General features: G+C 42.4%; 1 protein-coding gene across 2 annotated transcripts in view; it reads right to left on the bottom strand.

Moving 5' to 3' along the window:
- Positions 1 to 474: 474 nt before the first annotated feature.
- The window catches only part of nup205 (nucleoporin 205), a 131179-nt gene continuing 112333 nt past the window's right edge, over positions 475 to 19320 (bottom strand). For both annotated transcript variants that reach the window (XM_073058947.1, XM_073058948.1), the window contains 8 exons: positions 17956 to 18032; positions 8455 to 8583; positions 7936 to 8062; positions 6720 to 6886; positions 5372 to 5495; positions 4896 to 5024; positions 1709 to 1785; positions 475 to 780 (listed from right to left, as the gene is read on the bottom strand). In XM_073058947.1, the coding sequence (XP_072915048.1) occupies positions 625 to 780; positions 1709 to 1785; positions 4896 to 5024; positions 5372 to 5495; positions 6720 to 6886; positions 7936 to 8062; positions 8455 to 8583; positions 17956 to 18032 (986 nt within the window). In that variant the 3' untranslated portion in view covers positions 475 to 624. The remainder of the gene's footprint in view (positions 781 to 1708; positions 1786 to 4895; positions 5025 to 5371; positions 5496 to 6719; positions 6887 to 7935; positions 8063 to 8454; positions 8584 to 17955; positions 18033 to 19320) is intronic.

Below are 19320 nucleotides of genomic sequence, written 5' to 3'. Positions count from 1 at the left end.
ATGCCACCCCAACAGTGAAACACACCCTCATTGCCACACACAAGTGTTTGTTCAGCACTCTAGAATGGAATACCAGATCTTACCTTAGAAATGACTAGAAGGAACAAAGCCAAGTTAGGAGTAAATGAACTCTCCTAGAGTGGAGAAGAGAGAATTTAGACACCAGTTGATTTTGGAGTATTAATTCTAAAATGGGATGATAGCACCTGTTTGTGTTCGTTGAGGACAGGCAACTTCAAACTCTGAATTAATCAGCTAGACTAGAGACAAGTTCAAACCTCACCATGGCAACTGAGGAAGCTACATTCAGTTAATAAATTACAGCATCAAAATAAAAAAACCTTTTTTTAAAGAGAAAAAAAAATCTTGTGGCCATATGCAATCTGAACATATGTTACACCAGTCTGCAGTAATGTGGTTACCAGCCCCAGCTAGGCTCTGAAAAAACTCAATCACGAATTCTAAATACTGAACTTTATCTGGAAAATAGCATTTTATTTGTAATTACAGTTCGATTCTGAACAAAAATTATACTGGTTCTGTGAGACTTACAGAAAATAAACTGAAAAAGTGGGTTAAAAGAAAAGAACAGGAGGATGTGTACTGTAGTGTAATTGAGAAGACTTATCCCGTCCTCTTTATCCTCACAAGGCCACGAATTCGTCGAACAAGTGCTTGAATAAACAAGTGCCTCGATCGCACTCGGCAGTAAACATTCTCAATTTCAAGCAATTTCTTTTGTAGAGATTCCCCAAAGCTCGCTGCGGCATCAGTCTGAAGCTGGAGAAACAAGACAGTTTGCTCTGTTAAACACAGAAATTAAACAAGCCCAGCACCACCGTCCTGCTGCACTGGCCTCAGGCCTAAGCTCTGCATCTGCAAGATAGGCTTGGGTCATCCATTCAGCTGAGCAGTAAGCTGTGCTGGTTGCAACAATGTGACATATTAGCAACCTCCGATTAACTCATACTTATTTCTAGTGGTAGAATTCCTAGGGTCCCATTATAGTGCCTGTTGGAAAACCAAGTATGCTGATCTGAATGAATTGGCCAATATCAGACTCCTTTTCCTTATCCGCTTTATACATTAAATTATCTCACAATTAACTCATGTCTATGGATTTTCCCTACAGAGTGATAGCACACAGAACATAGAGCAGTACAGCACAGTACAGGCCCTTTGGCCATTATGTTGTATTGCCCTTTTAACCTACTCCAAGATCAATCGAACCCTTCCCTCCTCCACTGTGCATAACCCTCCATGTGCCCAAGAATCTCTTAAATGTCCCTAATATATCTGCCTCCACACACCCACTACTCTGCGTAAAAAGCGAATCTCTGACATACCCCCTAAAACTTTCCTCCATTCGTGTTAAAAGGATATCCTCTGGAATTAGCCATTGTAAACCTGGGGTAAAGGTGCTGGCTGTTCACCTTATCTATACCTTTTATCATCTTATGCATCCATCTCAAGTCGTCTCCCATCCTCCTTCGCTCCAAAGAGGGAAGCTCTAGCTTGCTCAGACTCTCCAATCTTTGTGCTTATTAACTTAGTGCGCACTCAATATTATTTTTGAAAATGTGCATCAATTTTCTAATGCAAGTATCACTGCCAGATTCTATTCTACATATAGTAACATAGAATTCTTAAGTATGACCCAAGATCACCATCACCTGTTTGCATGAATGTAACCAGGGTTGAAACTCACCTGTTCCAGATCATGTTGGTTAGCTTGACTCAGGATGAAACGCTTGGAATCAGGATCTGAACCAAACTTCCGGAAATCTAAGTTTTACAAAACATTTTAAAAAACACAAAGTTGGCACTTGGGTTAATCTCAGAAATTAGCTATTCGAGATACCAAATCCTCACTTTGTGTCTCGCGAGTCTGATTTTCAAATTACACTGCATCAAATCATTGAGGAGATCTACATGAAATCTTCAAGGCATGGCCAATGATTTGTACTTGGGTTAATTTGACCAGGCTCAATGACAGGTCATTGACCCCATACAGAACACAGAGGAGGTGGTGTTTGGAGTCTTGAGGCAAATTAGGGTGAATAAATCCTCAGAGCCTGACAAGGTGTCCTTGGACCCTGTGGAAGGCAAGAGCAGAATTTGCAGTGGCCTTAGCAGAGAAATTTAACTCATCCTTATTGGCAGGTGACATACTGGAGGATGTTCTGCTGTTTAAGAAAGGCTATAAAAAAATAACCAGGAAATTAAAGGCCATGGGAAAATTATTGGAAGGTATTCTAAGAGACCAAATAAATGAGCATCTGGATCGACATGAACTGATTAGGGATAGTCAGCATGGCTTTAGGAGTGGTAGGTCACATCTAACCAATCTTATAGAGTTCTTTGAGGAAATTACCAGGAAAGTTGATGAAGGCAAGGCAGTGGATGTCGTCTATGTGGACTTGAGCAAGGCATTTGAGAAGATCACACATGGAAGATTTGCTGAAAAGGTTCAGTTGCTTGGCATTCAAGATGAAGTAGTAAACTGGATTAGACATTGGCTTCGTGGGAGAAGCCAGAGACTAGTAATAGCAGATGATTGCCTCTCTGACTGGAGGTCGTGCACAAGGTGTTGTTTGTCATCTGTATCAATGACCTGGATGATAATGTGGTAACTGGATCAGCAAATGCGCAGACGACATCAAGATTGATGGTATAATGGACGGGGAGGAAGATCATTGGAGCTTGCAGCAGGGTCTGGTCCAGCTGGAAAAATGGGCTGAAGAATAGCAGATGGAATTTAATGCAGACAAGTGTGAGGTTTTGCACTTTGTTAGGTCCAACCAGGATAGGTCTTACACAGTCTACTGTAGGGCACTGAGGAGTGCAGTTGAACAAAGTGATGTGGGAATACAGGTCCATAATTAGATAGTCGTAAAGAAAGCTTCTGGCATATAAGCTTTCATAAATCAAAATACTGAGTACAGGAGATGGGATGTAATGTTAAAGTTGCACAAGACGCTGGTGAGGCCTAATTTGGAGTAGTGTGTGCAGCTTTGGTCACCACCTACAGGAAAGATACAAATAAAGTTGAAAGAGTACACAGAAAATTTACAAGGACATTACCAGGACTGGAGGACCCGAGTTATAAGAAAAGACTGAATAGGTCAGGCCTTTATTCCTTGAAATATAGAAGACTGAAGGGAGATTTGATAGAAGTACTCAAAATTATGAGGGATTATAGATAAGGTAAATGCAAGTGGGATTTTTCCACTGAGGTTGGATGGGACTACAAATAGAGGTCATGGGTTAAGGGTGAAAGGTGGAAAGTTTAAGGGGAACATAGGGGAAACTTATTCACTCAGAGGGTTGTGAGAGTGTGGAACAAACTGCCAGTACAAGTGGTGCATGCAAGCTCAATTTCAATGTTTGAAAGAAGTTTAGATAGGTAAATGAATGGCAGGGGTATGGAGAGGTATGGTGCAGGTCAATAAGAGTAGGCAGTTTAAATGGTTCGGCACAAAGTAGATGGGCCGAAGGGCCTGTTTCTGTGCTGTACTTTTCTATTACTCTATGACAACACCAAAGGTGGTTTAGAAAGCTGTAATCAAGAAAGCTATTTTGTCCTGGGTAATGCTGATTTTTGTGGATTGACAGCAACACTCATCCAAGCAAGTGGAGATTGTTTCATCACACTGCTGATTTGTGCCTCCTAGTTAGTGGAAAGTTCCTCAGGTGATGGACAGGATATTCAGCCTATTAAGAACCTCTGCTTTAAATAAATCCAATGACTTGGCTTCCACAGCTGTCTGTGGCAATGAATTCCATAGATTCACCACCCTCTGGATAAAGAAATTCCCTCTCATCTGTCTAAAAGGGACATCCCTCTATCTGAAGCTGTGCTCTCCGGTCCTAGATTCCCCCACTGTTGGAAACATCCTCTCTAGGTCCACTACACCTACACCTTTCAATATTCGAATGAGGCCCAGAGCCATCAAACACTCAAAATTTTAACCCTTCCATTCCCAGGATTATTCTTGTGAACTTTCTCAGGACCCTCTCCAAATCCAATATATTCTTTCAGATTATGGGGCCCAAAACTGCTCACAATACTTGAAACGTGGTCTGACTAATGCCTTATAAAAGCTCAGCATTATATCCTTGCTTTTACAGTATAATCTAGTCCTCTTGAAATGAAGGCTAACATTCCAGAATCTCTTGTGTCTAACATTGCATTTGCCTTCCTTACTATTGACTTAACCTGCAATACATTGTAGGGGATTAAGAGCAGACTGACTGAGTGGTAGTTAGCCAGACTGAATCTGCCCTTTGTAAACAGTATATTACCTGGACAACTTTTCATAGCATGAAGTACATGCTAGTGTTATAATGGTACTGGGATGGCTTAGTTAGCAGTGTGGCTGATTCTGAAGTGCAAGTTTTCAGCACTGCAGCTAGAATATCACAACCTTGATACAAGCTCCCCCAATTCAGTTTGTGACCTATTGCACTAGGTAATACAGTTTTATTATTTAGAGATACAGCTTGGAACAGTCCGTTGTAGCCTAAAGACTCTCAAATAAACCATCTATTTAACCTAAGCCTAATCACAGGACAATTTACAATTAACCAACAAACTGGTACACTTTTAGACTGTGGCAGGAAACTAGAGAACCCAGAGGGAACCTACACAGTCGTGGGGAGAACAAACAAACTCCTTACAAGCAGCGCTGGAACTGAACTCCGAACACCAATGACCTGTCGTGCTAACCACTTCACTACTGTAGCATCCATGGAAATAATAGAATAATAGAAGCAATGCACAAGTTAGACTGTGATAACATTGACATGTGGCGTACACATGGACTTCAACACTTGAGATTAAAATGACTGACCTAACGCGACTTGCAAAGTTTATCTGCAAACCTGCTTCTCACCTTGATGTTCCCTGCCTCGGTATGCCCCGCCCAAGACATTCAGAAAATCTTGAGTATCTGAGGGGACACAGTACAGGAAATAATACTCCAAATGGCGCCACAAGATGAAGAGGCAGTTTTCCACAATGTCTGAAAAGTTAAAATGAGTCAAAGAAGAAAACTGGAAACTGGAGTTCAATTTCAACTCTCCCCCTCCCTCACCAAATCAGAGACGTTATTTACCCTTCCCCCACCCACTTCCTCTTCACTCCTTCATACCAAAGATATTATCCACACTCTACCCCCTCCCAGCTGGAGGCATTATTTACAGCCACAGTGCCAAACCGGCACGTTATTTATCGCCACCACTGCCAAGTTCTGGACAGTCCTTTCATTAAAGCAGATGATAATTAAGCAGCAGCTGGGACCAATAATGGAAATGAGGTGGATTTCATTAGAAGCCAGTGAAGTGCGAGGGCACCAGTAATAAAGGATACAGCAATAGAGGGACAGCAGCTCTGCTCTGTGGTTAATCTGGTGCACAAGGCGCCGCCTGGCCAGAACCTGTCGCTGAGCAGCCGAAATCTTGTCCACGCCAGCCGGTACTAATGCTTGACATAGCTGTGGACACATGACGGTAAGTCGGTCAGCTGAACAGTAACATCATCTGTTAAACAGGAGAAATTCTGCAGATACTGGAAATCCAAAGTACCACATTAAAAATGCTGGAGGAACTCAGCAGGTTAAGCAGAATTTATAGAAATGAATAAACAGTCAACGTTTCAAGCCAAGACCCTTCTTCAGGACTGGAAAGGAAGAGGGAAGACACCATAATGAAAAGGTTGGTGGAGGAGATGGAACATAGCTAGAAAGTGATAGGTGAAGCCAGGTGGGTAAGAAAAGTAAAGGGCTGGAGAGAAAGGAATCTGCTGGGAGAGGAGAGTGGACCAAAAGAGAAAGCAAAGGTGGGTGGGGGGGGGGGGGGGTGGTGGTTAAGAGAGACCTGGGGGAGGTGATAGGCAGATGAGAAGAGGCCAGAGTGTCCGCCCCTTTCTCCCCAGTCCTGAAGGGTCTTGGCCTGAAATGCTGACTGTTTATTTATTTCCATAGTTGCTGCCTGACCTGCTGAGTTCCTCCAGCATTTTGTGTGTTTGCATCATTTGTTGCTGTTTACAGTTATTAGAACATAACTAGAACTTCACAAAGACACAAATGTTGTCCTTCAATGGCGACACGGGGAATACCAATATTATTCTCTGTATAAGAATGATGCAAAACTCATTGACTCTCTTTGGAAGAGAAAATGTGGTGATCCAGAAAGGCTCACAGAGGCAGTTGATACGATCAGACATCTGATCAGCTCTGATAACCAGCTTTCCTCTCAACTGATTTTTCCCATTTCTTGAGCACTAACCTATTTGACAGATTACTAAGCATTAGCAATTTATCTTGTTCACAATGCCACCCATTACCACCAAGCTTCAATATACGGTCTTGTGACCATCATCCACGTTACAGAGAAATGCCATTAATAGTTGTGACTGTAATGCTTGAGGAAAAAGTCCCACATTTCCTCCTTTGGATTATTACCTATGCTTGGTGCTAGAAACTGCACCATATCCGAATCAAGTTTATCATCACTCACATATATCATGAAATTTGTTTTTTTTTGCAGTAGTACAATGCAATACATAAAATTACTACAGTACTGTGCAAAAGTCTTAGGCACCCTAGCTACATATATATGCCTAAGACTTGTGCACAGTACTATAATTAAAATTATCTTGCACCACTGTTAATTCCTGAGGGAAGGGCATCTGTTCAAGTTTTCAAATCACAAACTACCTCCTTTATTTCATCCGGGGGAAGATGTTGCAGATTCTGATACTTAGTCACACTCTGCCGGTGGCTCTCATAGCTGCTGAAGAAATCATTTGCACTCTGCTTCAATAAGAACAGCACGACTCCAAGACTGGGCAGTCTCCAGTAAGGAACCATTGCTAGTTGAGCATCTGTAAATAGGGGAGAAATAACATTTGTCACTATAACTCAAGAAGGGAAATGCCAGCATCTTTAGGCTGGTCAAAGACTTCCTTCAATAAATTAAAATTCATCAGCTATTACTGAGGTGGCAAACAAAAGGTGTATTTATGAGATTTTGCCTCTGCCAAAAATAATGACTGCAACTTGAAGCCGCATCACATTATCCTAATTGTACTAATATTTCTTGTATGTCTCTATTTTGTCTTTATCTTCCCACAGGCTCTATTCTCATGCAAGTCTTTTATTCTCTCTATGGCACATCTTTCACTGGGAGCCGCAAAGCTTTATTTCAGTCACCGTACTGTTACAAAATGTTTCCCGCAAGAGACAATGTGGATCCACCAGGATTCTGACACAGGAAACTATGATACCTGCTTAACACTGTTAGAAATATTAACTGTCTATGTGTGGATAATATTTACAGGCAACAATGGAGTCAATCTTTTCAGGAAAGCTTGCTGAAAACTTACAGTAGGTACACATTAAATGGTAAATAAATCTTTTAGTCTCAAATACCCATTAATAAAATCTAATTCATATATAATCAGAAAAAGACTAAATCTCTTGAACACGCCAAAGATTGGGGCAGGAGAATGGGGTGGAGAGGGATAATAAAATCAGCCATGATGGGATGGCAGAGCAGACTCAAAGGGCCAAATGACCTAATTCTGGCTTATAGTTTTACAGACTGAAAAGAAATTAAGGGGAAGGTTAGGAAACTCTGCCAGTTATACAATGTACATCATCAAAGTGACCATGTGGGAATCAAAGTCCCACCCGGTTATAAGGTAGTTAGTTAGTTACACCCAGCCATACAGAGTTCACAGTAAGATTTCCAAACACAGAATGATGAATGCACTGGTTATAGTTAGGCCCAGTCTCACAGAAGCTACAGTCAAACTGAGAGCCAAACTATGTGCTTTGTTGTAACTCTGGGAAGATTTATTTACAGATCAGGGATCAGTGGGAGATGAACACACTGGAGTATGTGCTCATAAGGAGGCATAAAGTTGCTTACCTTGCCGGGTACCTTCTCGAGATGTCCCTTCAGCAAGGCTAGGAGTAAAGAGGCAAATAGTATGCTGGGATCCAGGACTGCTTTGTATCAGAAGCGTTTGACAATACTGAACCACGTTTGCACAAATCTGCAAGAAAAACAGAACTATTGCTTATATCAAACTTACTTTCCAAACCAAGGTATCAGAAAACTAGATTTCTTTCTGCCGTTTAGCTAGTCATGATCCCTGGTAGAATTTGAATTCTCTGCCAACCTACAGGTTGTGTTCACAGAAAGCACACTTAGACCGGGCACGGTTAAACCTCCTATGTTATAAAACCCACCTCATTTGCTTGGAGTTAATTATGTATCATGTCAATTAACTAACATTTCTCTTCATTTTAGTTCATTGATTCAATCAGTATATTAACCTGTCCATTTTTAAAAGCAACAAAAACTAGTATCACTTATTTACAAATCAGGGTAATTGCCTCTTCTATGCATCACAGACAAAAGACAGGACACTAACTGGGTCCATACCTGTTGCATTGCAAGTTCCATTTCATCCCTCTTGTTAACCCCACCAACTTGAGTGCCTTCTTGCTGTTTTTTGAACTCAGAAAGTCGGTCTGAGAGGGTAAAGCGGCTAAGCAGGGCCAGACACTGACGCTGGGAGTCAAAGAAGAAGCCAAAGGTCAGTAATACTGAAAATGAGTTGCTCATTATTGAAAAGATAACCACATTGTAGGATGCACTATGTGTGAAAACAGTTTCAACTTTACCTTTGTACAGTTGATTTGAGAAGTGCAAATAGAAAAGCTTTCCACATAAATCCTTTAAATCTAGAAGTACACTACAAATTATTGCCCTCAATTTGTAAAGATGGGACCAGACCATGAGGTTTCCATAAGCCTAGAAATCAATTGACTCAAAACTAAGTAACACTGATACTGAATAGACACAAGAATCCATCTTGTGCACTAATGTCCTTCAGTGAAGAAAATCTGCCATTCATTATTAGCTGATCGAAGTGCAATTCCAGACTCATAGCAATGTCCTTGGCTGTTAATTGCTCCCAGAAGTAGCCTAGCAAGTCATTCAGCAGTTTCTAAACACAGCAATAGTAAAGTTGGTAAGGCTACTCAGAGGAGTTAAAAGTACTGGATTTAGACACAGCAAATTTACTCCCCAGCTGAAACTCAGTTTTCTTCATGAACACCTTGAGGAATTTTGTTTTAATGAGGAAAGAGCTCTGCAGAATAGTCCAGCAACAAAGAAACATCACATATAGCCAACACATCACATTTCTCCACGATAGTCCCTGAATATATCTTGCCCTGCAAGTGGCACAAATCCACTTGAGGTAACAGAACAGTGACACGCATATGTGACAGTCCCGTGGGCGTTAAATATCGACCTCAGAAACCATAATCTCATTAACTCAGTTTGTCAGCTCAAACACAAACACAGAACCCCTTCCTCATTACCAATTTTCCTTTACTGATGAATTAGTACTCCAGGTTGGAATAAGCACGTACAGAATAAAAAAAACAAGCTGCTGCAAAAACTCAGCCGGTCAGGCAGCATCTGTGCAAGCGAAGAGATAGCCGACAGTTTGGATTGAAACCCTGTACCCTATACTGGGAAGGAAGTTTCACTGCCCATCACCAAGGGTAGTTCGATGCCAGCACCTCCAATTGAGCCAGACAAGTGCAAAATGATAATTCTACTACATTGGGATTGTATAGATGGTGAACAAGTCAATGTAAGAGAGCAATTGAGCTGCCCTCATTTTTACTAATAAACCTGTTCTAAATGCATCATTCAGCAAAAACTCAGCAAGTCAGGCAGCATGTCTGGAGGGGAATAAAGCAACTGATTTCTCAGGCCGCGACCCTTCCCTAGCCTGAGAGTCAACTGTTTATCCCCCTCTGTAAATGGTACCTGACCTCCTGAGCTCCCCCAGCATTGTGTGTGTGTTGCTCTGGATTTCCAGCATCTGCAGAAACCGTTTATTCCTAGGTGCACCATTCCTTGACAGCACTGGTAGGAATGACCAGTGCACTCAATAGTGGAGACCAATCCATTGCTTCACACAGGCAATACCCTCCACTGGACGTGTGACATCACCATCATGCCAAAATGGGACATACTCAATACACAACTGGGAGGTCATAAGGCAACACAGACCATCAGCAGCAGCTTTTACTGCAATCATTGATTAGGGAGATGACCACACGGTGCCAACCTAATGAAATTGTAATGCAGTAACAGCAGTTTTGCAACGGACAGGACTAAGCGATCCGATAACTAATGGAAGAAATCAAAGCTCTACAACTGTGAATGGTGACAAAAGAATAAACAGTAGACTGGGAGGAGGCTCAAAGAAAATCTCTATTCCCTCAACAATAGTGGATCCCAAAGCATAGGTGAAGCATTCGCAGTCACATTCAGGAGTGTTGAGTGGATGATACATTTCACAGCATCAAAGCTGATCTGATTCACTATTCCTGATAATCAAAGAAGTAGCTCACACACTGGGTATCAGACTCAGACGAGAGCTGTAGGACTCGAGACTTGTGCTCTTGAACTAACTGTGCCTCTGGCCAAGCTGTTCGAGTACAGTCACAAGACAGGCATTTAACTGAGCATTTGGAGAGTGGTCTTGGTTAGTATCGGTGGCAATACATTCAAGTTACTCATCGATAATCTGATCACCATTGCTCAGTAGGGCTTTCCTTGAGACCACATCTCAGCACAAGTTTGGTCCAAATGTCTTTGTCATCAAGAAGCTCTGGTAAAACTGACGATGAAGGAGAAAACACATAATAGCTGGAGCTATTCTGGGCATTAGAACGATGTCTGTGATTGTTTGAGGTGGATCATCTAAACTCCAGGGTATCACTACTGGAGGCTCTCTAGGCAGTAACCTGGCCCACCCACCTAAAGTGGTTTACATGGTCAAAAGATGGGCATGTTCAGTGATGATTGCACAAAGTACAATACCACTCACAAATCCTCTGAAAATGAAGCAAGCTATATGCAGCATAACTTACAGAAAATTGAATGGGGCTGAAGGCTGACAAAGATGGATCCAGAAACAGCTCCATGTTTACTGATGTTGAAAACTGACGCTAAAGTCAATATTAATCCCTTTCAGGATGAGCTTGGGAGATAATATTGGGAAATAAGAAATGACAGAGATTCCATATAATTGTTCTAATTTAATCTTCAAATTGCAAAGTTCAAAGTAAATTTATTATCAAAGTACCTATATGTCACCAGGTACTTTGAGATTTATTTTCTTCTAGGCACTTCTAAGAAAATAAAGAAATAGACTCAATGAAAAACTATACATAAACAAAGACTGGCAAATAATAAATAGACACTGAGTACATGAGTTGTAAAGTCCTTAGTAAAAGAAGAGACTAATCTTAATAATAATAGATAATTAAATGGCCGACAGAGAGCACAAGATTGTGTTCATATAAGATAAGATGAAGTGATTGTGGAATCACTGCATGTTCTGCAGCATAATATGAAAAGATACCAGTCTTAAGCTAACAGATATTTCAGTAGAGCTGGGGTTGCATCCTGAGCAGTGAAAAGTTTGCTTATCCCAGTAGAGATTATCCCAGAAAATTAGCACCAGAGCTTTGAAGTACAACGGCTGTTAGAAATGAATTTGACAGTTGTCGTGTTAACAGCAAACTTCAGGAAACAGTAAGAATACACCAAGACTAATCTAATTATAATTAGTGTTAGAACAATGTTTGGCAGAATGTGGAGTTGTCATCCAATTTATTTTTTAATGAAACAGTTCTCGGGGCTAATTTTTAAAAAAATTGCAGCTACTACACACAAAATGTTGGAGGAACTCAGCAGGTCAAGCAGCATCTATGAAAATGAATGAACAGTCAATGGTTCAGGCCGAGCCCCTTCATCAGGACTGGAGAGGAAAGGGGAAGATGCCATAATAAAATGGTAGCGGGGAGTGGGAGGAGGACAAGATAGGTGATAGATGAAGCCAGGTGAATGGGAAAGGTAAAGGGCTGGAGAAGAAGGAATCTGTTAGGAGAGGAGAGTAGACCATGGGAGAAAGGGAAGGAGCAGCACCAGGGGCAGGAGAGAAGTGATAAAGATGCCAGAGTGGGGAATAGAAGAAGGAAGGGAGAAGGGAAAAGAAGATGAAAAAATTTACTGGAAGGAGAATTCGATGTTCGTGCCATCAGGTTGGAATATGAGGTGTTGCTCCTTCTCCATGAAGTGGTGGGCTTGGACTGACATGTCGGAACGGAAATGGGGATAGGAATTAAAATGGTTAGTCACCACCGGGAAATTCCACTTTTGACAAATGGAGCAGAGGGTCTGGACAAAGTGGTCCCTTAATTTACATCGGGTCTCACCAATGTAGAGGAGGCCGCATCAAGATCCCCAGATATAATAGACAAACCCCAACAGATTTGTAGGTGAAGTGTTGCCTCACTGGGAGGGACTGTTTGGGGCCCTGAATGGAGGTGAGGAGGAGGTAAATGGGCAGGTGTAGCATTTCTTACGCTCCCAGGAGGCAGAATCATGGGGAGGGACAAAAGGACTAGGAAATCATAGAGGGAACTATCCCTGTGCAACGTGGGAGGTGGGGTGGAATTAAAGATGTGATTCCTGTTGAAGATAGTAGAAATACACATTGGTTGTGGAGTCTCTTGGGGTGGTAGGTGAGGACAAGAGGAACGATCCCTATTAAGGCCGTGGGAAAATGGGGTGGGTACAGATGCAGACGAGGGCAGCATCAATGGCAGATTAAAGGAAGCCCTGCTCTTTGTAGGAGGGCATCTGTCCTGGAAAGGAAAACCTCATCCTGTGAACGGATGTGGCAGAGACAAAGGAACTGAGAAAGAGGAATAACATTTTTACAAGAGACAGCGTGGGAAGAGAGACAGTTAAGATAGCTATGGGAATCAGTAGTTTATAAAAGACGTCAGTAGACAATTTGTCAGACAGAGAAATTGAGAAAGAGGAGAGAGGCGTCAGAAATGGACCAAGTGAATTTAAGGGCAGGGTGGAAGTTGAAGGCAAGTTGATGAAATTGACGAGCTCAGCATGGGTGCATGAAGCAGCACCAATGCAGTCATCAATGTAGCACAGAAAGAGTTGGGGAGCATTAGCAGAGAAGGCTTGGTACATGGACTGTACCATGCAACAAATGAAAAGGCAGGAATAGCTGGGGACCATGCGGGTGACCATGACTCTCCCTTGAAATTTTAGAAAGTGGGAGGAGTCGAAGAAGAAATTGTTGAGGGCAAGGATCAGTTCGGCCAGACAGAGTGGGGGGTGGTGAGGAGAATTGGTTGGGTCTTTTATCGAGGAAGATGCTGGAGCTTTAAGGCCTTCTTGATGGGAGATTGAAATGTATAGGGAGTGGACATCCAAGAGGAAAATGAAGTGGTCAGGGCCAGGGTATTGAAAGTTGTTGAGATCAAGAGCATATGAAGTGTCACAGATGTAAATGGGAAGGTACTGAACCCAGGAGTTAGAATGGAGAATGGAGTTCAGTGGGGCAGGAGTAGGCAGAGACATTGGGCACCCAGTCAGTCAGGTTTGTGGATCTTGGGTAGGACAGAGAAATGAGCAGTGTGATGTAAGGGAACTATGAGCTTGATGGCAGTGGATGGGAGATCTCCAGATTTGATTAAATTAGTGACTGTGCAGGAGACAGTGGCTTGAGAGTCTCAGCTGGGGTCCTTCTCAAGGGGCCTGAGAATTGCTGCCTGGCCTCAGCAAGCTGGAGGTCAGTCTGCCACATTACAACGTCTGTGGGTTTGATGCCAAGGTTGGGAATGTTGCACTGAGTGGTTCAGAGGGTATAAGGTTGGAGGAGGAGAGAGGAGTGCAGGTCAAGCTGGCTGACATCTCATTGAAAATTCAAGATGAAACGATCCAGAGCAGGATGTCCAAGAAGAGGAGGATAGTTGGAGACAGGAGAAGTCATCAGTTCAGGGTGGGAATTCTTGCCAAAGAAGAAATCTCAGAGGTGGAAGGGATAGAAGAAGAGCTTGGTGTCATGGTGGGCGCAGAACTCACTGAAGTGCGGGTGGGGGGATGGGGAGACTAAGATCCTTGCTGAGGACAGAAGGTCCTGCCTCAGAGAGGTGAAGGGTGGAGGGAATGGTGAAGACACGCCAGGGTTCAGAGGGTGGAGGAGAGCTGGTGGCATCAGAGGAGGGGGTTAATGTTGGGGTGTTCAGAGAAGGGTGGGAGGGAGGAGGGAGGAAGATGGAGGCTCTGAAGACCCAAGAGATGATGGGGGAGCCTGAGAGACACAGGGTTGGAGAGTGGTGGGGTGGGGAAGGGAACCTTGAGATCCAGTGGCAGAAAGGAAGGAGTTAACTTGAAGATGATGGCGACCGAGGTTGGGGCTGGAGCCAAAGTCAGAGGCCATGTAATTGAGGGACCACATTGTTGAGAACCTCCACTCCATTCGCCACAAAAACAGAATTTCCCAGTAGCCAACCATTTAATTCCTCTCTCTATTCTTGTTCTGACATGTCAGTCCATGGCCTCCTCTTTTGCCACCTCAGAGTGGAGGAGCAACACCTCATTTTCTGTCTGAATACCCTCCAACCTGATGGCATGAACATCGATTTTTCCTTCCAGTAATTCCCCCTCCTCTTCTATTCCCCACTCTGCCCTCTTACCTCTTTTCCTCACTTGCCTAACACCTCCCCTTGGTATCCCTCTTTCTTTCCTGTTTCCCATTGTCCACTCTCCTCTCATATCAGATTCCTTCTTCTCTAGCCCTTTGTCTTTTCCACTTATCACCTTCCAGTTTCTTACTTTATCAGCCATCCTTCATCCACCTGGCTTCATCTAGCACCTCTTTGCTTGTCCTCCTTCCCCCCCACCTCCCTTCCTTATTCTGGCATCTTCCCCCTTCCTTTCCAGTCCTGACAAAAGGTCTGGGCCTGGAATGTCAACTGTTCATTCATTTTCACAGATGCTGCCTGATTTGCTGAGTTCCTTCAGCATTTTGTGCATGTTGCTCTGGATTTTGTGTTTATGACTTGCAGCTACGTAACTGAAGCAGCAATCCATGTTAACATGCCACAGACCCCACAGAACATTGTCATTACATGGCAAGGAACTCTCCATAACAGCACATGATATAGGAGCAAAATCAGGCCATTCAGTCCATGAAGTCTGCTCCACCATTCACACATAGTGGTTCTTTGGAATTGGTTTACTATTGTCACATATACCAATATACAGTGAAAAGCTTGTCTTGCATACAGATCAGATCATTGCACTACACATTGATAAGTATGAGTTCTTTTGTTCAGCCCCATCCTTCCATCTACTCCCTATAACAATTAACCCTTTTACCAAGAACATATCAATTTCTGCCTCAAATCATACAACAGCATAATAATGACCACTTCCAATCCCCCAGAGTCTAAATACTGTACATTCCTTTTCCAATATCATCTGCCCGGGGAAATACAACTGAAGAGCACCTCAACAGGATCGGCCTCGTAAATATCGTGGCATCAACAGGTCGGACACTGCATGCCCTGCTCTGAGTGACTGCTTTCTCAACTCTACAAAACTTCTCCCACATTAACAAAGTATAAGTAACTACTCGTAAACACAAAGTACACTGCAGATGCTGTGGTCAAATCAACACGTACAAACAAGCTGGGTGAACTCAGCAGGTCCGGCAGCATCCGTTGAAATTAGCAGTCAATGTTGACTGCTCATTTCAATGGATGCTGCCCAACCTGCTGAGTTCACCCAGCTTGTTTGTACGTGTTGATAAGTAACTACTCACCTGCCACAGAAAGACCATCTCAAATCAACGGTTCAAGACAACCAAAATCATAAATGCTATGAGCACAGGAGCAAGTTAGAGACTGGGGAGAAGGCTACAAAGGACTCAAATTGATGCTCTAAAGCTTTCCACTATAAACTATCCCCAGGTTACAAATGCCCAGTTTATGGGCACCTATACATTTGAATGAGCTCTCAAAATAGTGTTAAATTTAAAAATGTGGAGTAAGTACATACATTTGTTCCTATGAACAGCAGAACTCATTTCTCATCTCACTGCACTTATAGCAATTGATTATATTATATAAATAAAACATCAAGTGATTTGCGTGTGTTTTCTGATTCACAAACAAAACTGATTTAAAAATATTACTGAGAAAGGAAACTGGTCATTACCCAGCCATAGCTTGCACCGAGTCATAATCATAGAAACATGGAGCACTACAGCACATAAACAGGCACTTCAGCCCATCTAGTTCATGCCAGCCTGCAACTACCAAGTCCCAACTACCTGCACCCAGACCATAGCTGTCCAGAATCAGGTTTATTATCACCAGCATGTGTTGTGAAATTTGTTAACTTAGCAGCAGCAGTTCAATGCAATACATAATCTAGTAGAGAGAGAGAAAAAAATAATAAATAAAATAAAACATAATAATAAACAAGTAAATCAATTACGTATACTGAATAGATTTTAAAAATGTGTAAAAACAGGAACACCGTATATTAAAAAAAGTGAGGCAGTGTCCAAAGCTTCAAAGTCCATTTAGGAATTGGATGGCAGAGAGGAAGAAGCCGTTCCTGAATCGCTGAGTGTGTGCCTTCAGGCTTCTGTATCTCCTACCTGATGGTAACAGTGAGAAAAGTGCATGCCCTGGGGGCTGGAGGTTTTTAATAATGGACGCTGCCTTTCTAAGACACCACTTCCTAAAGATGTCCTAGGTACTTTATAGGCTAGTGCCCAAGATGGAGCTGACTAGATTTACAACCTTCTGCAGCTTCTTTCGGTTCTGTGCAGTAGCCCCTCCATACCAGACAGTGATGCAGCCTGTCAGAATGCTCTCCACGGTACAACTATAGAAGTTTTTGAGCATATTTGTTGACATGCCAAATCGCTTCAAACTCCTAATAAAGTATAGCCGCTGTCTTGCCTTCTTTATGACGATATCAATATGTTGGGACCAGGTTAGATCCTCAGAAATCTTGACACCCAGGAACTTGACGCTCTCATCCATGTACCTATCGAAACTTCTTTTAAATGTCACAATCAAACCCACATCTACCACTTCTGCTGGTAGTTCATTCCACACTCTCACCATCTGCTGAGTGAAGAAGTTTCACCTCAGATTCCTCTGAAATATTTCACCTTGCACCCTAAACCTATGACATCTATCTAGTTCTAGCCTCATCCAACCTGAAGGGAAAAAGCCTACGTGCATTTGCAGTATCAAACCCCTCATAATTTCGTATACCTCTATAAGTCTTCCCTTCATTCTCCTATACTCTAGAGAATAAAGTCCAAACGCATTCAACCTTTCCCTACAACTCAGTTTCTCTAATCCTGGCAACCTCCTTATAAATTTTTCTTTACTCTTTTAAACTTATTGATATCTGTCCTGTAGATATGTAACCAGAACAGCCCACAATACTCCAAACTTGGCATAACAAATGTCATATTCAACCTCAATCGCAACTCCTGTAATCAATACACTGATTTATGAAGGCCAATGTGCCAAAGCTTTCTTTATGACCCATCTATCTGTGATGCTACTTTCAAGGAATTATGGATCTGTAAGGAATGCGAAAGAATATTATTTGCCTGGATGAGTGCAACTCCAATCATAAGAATATCAACCAAATTCCAAAGTATGGATGATAGATCTCATATCACCAGCCTGGTCAATAAGAGTACAAGATCATCACCTAGTCCAAAACATAACAGATCTAGCAAGCAGATACGAAAACTGAAAAGTGAAAAGCAATATTGCCCTTTTCACAAGACAGCTGGCACAGAAAGGGGTAGAAGGTATGCAAGGCATGTAAAATTGTGGTTAGCCAGTTCTGGGCATCACACCTTGGGAAGGCCATTCTAACAATGGAAGGTATGGACCAGAAGCAGCATTAAGAATGTAACACTGGTTGGTCAACATGAAAGTAAAGGGAAGAAGTGAGAAAAGCAAGCAGAGAACCAAGCATTTTAAATAGAAAAATAAATACCTGGAAACGTCCAATATGCCCTTTAAGTTCCATAATTGTACCATAATTGCCTTCTGCTTCTATCTCACCTACCACACCTGAAAAAGTGAAAGACATCATAATTAAAAACAGCATATGTTGAGCACCTTTGCTCTGCCCGCTACAAAGGCAGGCTCACCCAGTGGCTACTCATTTCAATTTGACTTACCATTCCCAGAACCACGTGTCTGTCCATGGCCTCTTCTGCTGCCATGATGATGCCAAATTCAGGTTGTAGGAGAAACACTTCATATTCCAACAACAACACACACAAAATGCCGCTGGAACACAGCAGGCCAGGCAGCATCTATAGGGAGAAGTGCTGTCGACGTTTCGGACGAAGGTCCTGATAAAGGGTCTCGGTCCAAAACGTTGACAGCACTTCTCCCTATAGATGCTGCCTGGCCTGCTGTGTTCCAGCGGCATTTTGTGTGTGTTGTTTGAATTTCCAGCATCTGCAGATTTCCTCGTGTTTGCACTTCATATTCCATCTGAGTTATCTCCAATCTGATTGTATGAATCATCAATTTCACAAACTTCTGATAATCACTCTCCTTCCCCCCACCTAGTTCTCTCTTTTTACCATTCCCCATTTTGATGGCCCTCTCATCCCTTCTTTTCTTATCCTCATGACTTGCTCATCACCTCCTTTCCTATGTTCCCTGGTCTAATGACCTCTCCATGTAAATTCTTTCTTCTGTCCTTTACCCGTCCCACCTATCACCTTCCAGCTCCTCACTTCATCTCCTTCCATCAGTTGGTCTCACTATCACCTGCCAGCTTGCACCCTTTCCCCTCCCCCAAATTTCATATTCTGGCTTCGGCCCCTTTCCTTTCCAGTCCTTATAAAAGGTCTTAGCCCAAGACGTTAATTGTTTATTCCCCTCCATAGATGCAGTTTGACTAGCTGAGTTCCTCCAGCATTTTGTGCGTGGCTCAAGATTTCCAGCATCTGCAGAAACTCTTCTGTCTATTGAATAGAGACCCTGCTTCCCCACAAAGTGTACGTCCTCTCATAAAGCATCGATTGTGGATAAGATACAATTTCACAATATTCCTAATCTGTATACTTTTATAAAATGTGTCAATAAACTATCCAATTTTTATGGGCCAAATTCTAATACCTTCTTCATGGATAAGTTAGCAGGTAAATACTTGCATCGATCCAGATTTATACTGATGACAGCCATAACATGCAAAACAGGAACTGCCATAAGGAATTGCCATGATTTGCACAGTATTAGTTAACTATAAATTGTTTGCAAATGAACATTAAGTAGATATTAAAGAAAGATGCAAGAGGCCACGATTAAAAGTAGCTGCAGATTGTAGAGCCAGAGGAAATTA

Source organism: Hemitrygon akajei, chromosome 10 (genome assembly GCF_048418815.1).
Source record: "Hemitrygon akajei chromosome 10, sHemAka1.3, whole genome shotgun sequence".
Lineage (NCBI taxonomy): Eukaryota > Metazoa > Chordata > Chondrichthyes > Myliobatiformes > Dasyatidae > Hemitrygon > Hemitrygon akajei.
Note: the sequence above shows the minus strand (reverse complement) of the source record. Positions and strands in the feature narration are given on the sequence as shown.